This window comes from Chrysochloris asiatica, unplaced genomic scaffold, assembly GCF_000296735.1.
Source record: "Chrysochloris asiatica unplaced genomic scaffold, ChrAsi1.0 scaffold00555, whole genome shotgun sequence".
Classification (NCBI taxonomy): domain Eukaryota; kingdom Metazoa; phylum Chordata; class Mammalia; order Afrosoricida; family Chrysochloridae; genus Chrysochloris; species Chrysochloris asiatica.
This window is the reverse complement of record NW_006409073.1, coordinates 1202-6356: the sequence shown is the minus strand read 5'-3', so window position 1 is coordinate 6356 and position 5155 is coordinate 1202. Positions and strand designations below refer to the sequence as shown.

The following is a 5155-nucleotide window of genomic DNA, read 5'->3' as shown; positions in this document are numbered from 1 at the left end:
AGGTGTGTTTCCCAGGTGGGTGGGTGTGAATGTATGAGGGTGTAGGTGTGTATGAGTGTAAGGATGTATGAGTATATAGGTGTGTTTCCTAGATGGGTGATTGAGGGGTAAGAGGGTATAGATGTGTATGGGTATATGAGGGTATAGGTGTGTATCATAGGTAGCTGTGAGTGGACGTATGACGGTATAGGATTTTTTCCTAGGTGGGTGGGTGCATGATGGTATAGGTGTCTTTCATAGTTGTATTTGTGGGTGTATGAGGGTAAAGGTGTGTATGAGAGTAAGGGTGTATGAGGATATAGGTGTGGGCGGGCATAGGAGTATTTCCTAGATATGTATGGGAGTATGAGAGTAAGGTTGTACGAGGGTATAGGTGTTTATTAGTGTAAGGATATAGGTGTGTGTGTGTGGGTGTATTATGAGGATATTTGTGAGTTTCATAGGTGTGTTTTTGGGTGTATGAGGGTATGAGAGTAAGGGTACATGAAGGTATAGGTATGTTTCATAGGTGTGTGGGTGTATAAGGATAGAGGTGTGTGTGTGTGTGGGTATAGGTGGGTAATGAGAGTAAGGCTATATGAGGATAGAGATGTTGGTATAGGTGAGTTTCATAGGTTGGTGTGTGTGGCATTGTGCAGGGTGATTATGTTTGTATGAAGGTGTAGGCATGGGTGTTTCATAGGAGTTTTTGGTGCATGGTGAGGAGGGGTGGGTAGTGTTAATAAAGCAGTGGTTGAGGGAAATGAGGATGTGGGAACTCCTTTCATGAAAGAAAAAACATGATGTGCACTTAATATCTGTAAGGAACGATAGAATCCTAATGAGACTTAACCCCTCTTAAAGTTATGAATGGAACCATTCAGTGCCATGTTGTCTAATATTAATGGTTGTCATTACCTACCTTTAGTTAAAGTAGTTAAAAATGTAGTTCCTCAGTTGCACTAGCCACATTTTACCTTTTATCGCCACAGGTAGCCAGTGGTTATTGTACTAGTGTATAACTGTAGAGCCCTGATGTCGCACTGTAGGATAATACTGGACTGTTAATGGCAAGGTCAGCAGTTCAAACCTACAAGTTGTTCTCGGCAACTGTCTTATATACAGAGTTGATACTGACTCGGAAGCAGACAACAGCAACTATAGAATGTTTCTATCTTCATAGAAACTTCTAGTGGAGTACTGATTCTGTGGAAGTAAGGTTCTAATACATTTTATAAAATAAAATTGAGAATCCGGACCCTCTCCAAAATTAATAACAACTATACACTTGGAGAAAGGAGCTCTGGTAGCATGGTGGTTACGATTTGGGCTGCTAACCTGAAGGTTGGCAGTTCGAAACTACCAGTGGTTGAGCAGGAGAAAGATGAGGCTTTCTGCTCCCATAAAGATTTACAGCCTTGGAAATCCGGTACAGGGTCACTATGAGTCAGAACCAACTCCATGGCACATAACAAGAACAATACACTCAGAAACATGGTGTAGTGCTGCGGGTTAATGCACTGGACTGCAAGGTTGTGGTTCAAGCTCACTATCCACTCCTGGAAACCCTCTCCAGGGTTGCTATGAGTCGGAACCACTTGACGGCACGTAACAACTACACCAACAACATAAACTTGGAGAAAGAGCCCTGGTAACATAGTGGATTACACATGTGACTGCTAACTACAAGGTCAGCAGTTCAAATCCACCAGCTGCTCTGCAAGAGAAAGATGAGTCTTTCTGCTCCTGTGAAGTTTACAGTCTTAGAGTGACCCCTGTATAGGGTTTCCGAGTCAGAACTGACTTGACGGCACACAACCACCATACACTGTGAGAGAAAAGAATAAACCTGAGAAATAGTCACATGCATTTTTCTCATAAAATGGATTTCTAGTTTCCCCTCCAAGCATACAATAATAATAACAGTAGCTGTTGAGTCAATTCTAAGGCAAACCCCATGCTGTGCTCCAGGGAAATGGCTGAGGTTTTTTTGGAAGTCACGTCACCAGGTCTTTCTTGTAAGTCACCTCAGGACAGAGTTGAACCTTAGCTCTCGAGCAACTGAGAGCTAAAATGTTTTTTAAAACAATTCTTTGATGTACTTGGTGAAGAAGCTTTCATATGTCAGGCCAGTCTCCATGTTTGTTCAGGGAGAGAAAGAAAAGAAAAAAAGATCTGGTGTTTAAAGGGAAAGAGGTCCCCAGAAAGGATCCTCCCTGCTGTCATAACCAGTCTCCCACCAAAAAACCTTTATTTTGTTAACCTGTAACAGGTAGGACTTGTGCACATAACAAAACAATAAAACAACTCCAAACTGTGACTGAAACAAGATGGAGGTATACTTTTCTCACACAGAAAGACATCTGGGGACCAGGATTCAAGATCCAGTATTATAAGCACATGGCTCACATCTGCAAGGTCACCTGGTAGCCCAATATGGCTGCTGAAGCTGCGGTCATTGTGTCTGCATTTCAGGTTGGAAGGAGGAGGAAAGGCAGACAGGAAAAGAGGGGAACCCTTGGAGCTGAGTCAGGTGTCTTTAGCAACAGGTATATTGACAGCTCATTGGCCAGAATGCAGTCACATGACTACACCTAGTTGCTAGGAGCCTGGAATAGGTCATTCTGGCTGGCAATGAACCCAGTTAGAGATGAGGGCTTTCTTAGGAGGATGAGGAGATAAACGGAGGTTGGAGTCAGTTTAACAACCTTGGAGGGGTTCCTTGTTTGAGAGCTGAAGCCTCATTACTCTGTGGGGGTAGTCTTTGGACCAGCAGCACCAGCATTTCCTGGGAACTTGTCAGAAATGCAGAATCTCAGGCCCCATCCCAGACCTGCTGAATTAAAAATGACCTTGTATTAGGATCCCCAGGTGATGCCTTTGCATATCCAATTTGAGATGCACTGGGATGAAAGAAGTTCAGGGTTGGAATGCAAGAAGTAGTCCTTCATCCTGCTCTCTCTAGTTGAGCTCTTGCTGTACCTAAATGCTCACTGTCCCCAAACTAGGTCTGCTCTGGTGCACTGTTGGCCCTATTTCCCCCTTAGCCTGAAATGTCCTTTGCCCAGCATTCTTTGAGAACCACTCCAAACATCCTGTCCACAGGGAAACTTTGCATGATTCCCCTCACACCAGATCTCTTTTCTGGGCTCTTAGCACCTCACCCCAGCACCTACCCTAGCATGCATGACGCTGTGTAGTAATTGGGTTTCGTGTCTGCATACAGCATGGAAGCTCCTCAAAGCAGCAGCCCGGTCACCTTTTCTCTTCCAAGTGCCCAGAACAGTCCCGGGACCCTAATAGGTGCTCCATAAAGGTTTGTTAAATTACCACCTCACTTTATCGAGTGCTTATGTTATTCCAGGTTATAAGTGCTTTTAGACACATTATGTCACTTAATCCTTACAGCTGCCCTCAGAAGTAGGTGGTTGTAGTAGAGAAAATCAAGGCTTAGGGAGGTGGAAGCCCTTTTCTGAGTTCTCTGGTACAAGGCACAATGAGCCTATGAGAGTGCAGAGGCAGCACTCGGTATCGGTTATCGCCTCATGGCAGAGAGAATAGAGGCCTGAATGTTTGGGGAAGAAGCAGGGGAAGGTGGTCAGGTGGCAAGGGCAATGCCTCATCCATCCTCTGGAAACAGCAGTACCTGCATCTCAGGTGCTTGTGCTCTCCTCTCTGACTTATAGGATGGATTGGAGCTCTGGGGAAGATGTCAGCAGCTGCTGCTTCTCCTTCCTCACTCCCACTTCCCCCACCAGCCCATGCAGGTGCTGTTTTCTGGGGAGGCCACCCACCGCAAGTACTACTCTACTACCCATGGTGCTCTACTCTCTGGCCAGCGGGAGGCCGCCCGCCTCATCGAGATGTACCGAGACCTCTTCCAGCAGGGGACCTGAGGGCCTTCCTCACTGCCGAGCGTGTTCCTTCAAGAACCACTAACTCGTGACTGCCAGCCCATTCCCCATGCTGCCATATTCTCCTAACCTCCTAATCCTCTGTAGGACAGAGTTTTCTCTTTTGTAGAGATAGATGCCCTGACTAGCTTCACACCTGGCCCTGTAGCTTTCCTACTGGTCCTGACCAGGGTGGGGCCTGATAACTTACCTCTTCCTTTGACCCCTGACCTCCCTGTGTAGCCTTGCTCCCCTGCCTCATTATTGTAAGTGCCTTCAATACTTTGCATTTTGAGATAATAAAAAGAGGCTTGCCTTTCCTGTGCTCCTCAGCTTTTCTGTTCAATTGTGCTTAGCCCTGATCATTGCTTTGTTAAAATCATGCCCACTTTGGGCACAGGGAATGATTGGGGGGAGTCGAGAGAAGAGTTGTGGCCTAGCTGGCCCCAGAGGGAAGATGCCCACATTCCCTGGAAGTTGGGCTCAATGTGGTTGTGTGGGGGGCCTTTACCTTCCTGCCAGACCCTAGCTCCTTCTGATGGACCTGGCCTTTACCTAACTTCTCAGGGCCTGACTGGAAGGTGAGGCCACATGGAGACGGGAGACCCAGCAATCTCGGCTCTGCTCATCATTCATCAGTGTCGCTTGTCCAAGGGGCTCCAGATCTGGCCCGCGGGAAGCTGGAGATAAATTTGCCATTGTTTTTGGCAGGGAGATCCTCCGTCTACACACATACTTGCATATTCTGACAGCTATGTTTGTACACTCCCACACAGATGCATATACATGGATACACAGACACAGAGGGGCTTCCAGAAGTATGTGGAAAAATGGAATTTCTCCATGAACTTTTGGAAGCCCCCTCATATAGATTTTCACAGGTATATATATGAGGGGACATCAAACAGTTTGTAGAAAATTTTTGTTACCTTTCCCCACCTTTTTTAAATTGCCTTTCCCCATCATCCAAGCTAACACATTGTCTGTAAGATAAGCACTTAAGTTAACATGTGTCTGTAGTACTGCTAACATGTGTCTTTAAGATAAGTACTCAAGTTAACATGTATCTGTAAAATACCTACAAGTTTGCTTGTTCAAGCCTACCTGTCGAACCACAGGAGAAAGATGAGGCTTTCTGCTCCTTGCAAAGATTTACAGCCTTGGAAACCCTCTTTAGTCACCATGAGTTATTCTACCTCATAGTGACTTTGTATAGGGTTTCTGAGGAATGGCTGATAGGTTTAAACCACTGACCTCATTAGTGTTCTTACAGGGCTTATCCT

General features: G+C 45.7%; 1 protein-coding gene across 5 annotated transcripts in view; it reads left to right on the top strand.

The window, feature by feature from the left end:
- SMOX (spermine oxidase) overlaps nt 1–4212 on the top strand; it is a 62056-nt gene extending 57844 nt beyond the window's left edge. Inside the window, exons 7-8 of one of the 5 annotated variants that reach the window (XM_006877677.1) lie at nt 3206–3295; nt 3738–4195. In XM_006877677.1, the coding sequence (XP_006877739.1) occupies nt 3206–3295; nt 3738–3875 (228 nt within the window). In that variant the 3' untranslated portion in view covers nt 3876–4195. Of the gene's footprint in view, nt 1–3205; nt 3296–3737 lie in introns of all 5 variants that reach the window. The other 4 variants (XM_006877679.1, XM_006877681.1, XM_006877678.1 and 1 more) reach the window with 4 other exon arrangements.
- The last annotated feature ends 943 nt before the right edge of the window (nt 4213–5155 follow it).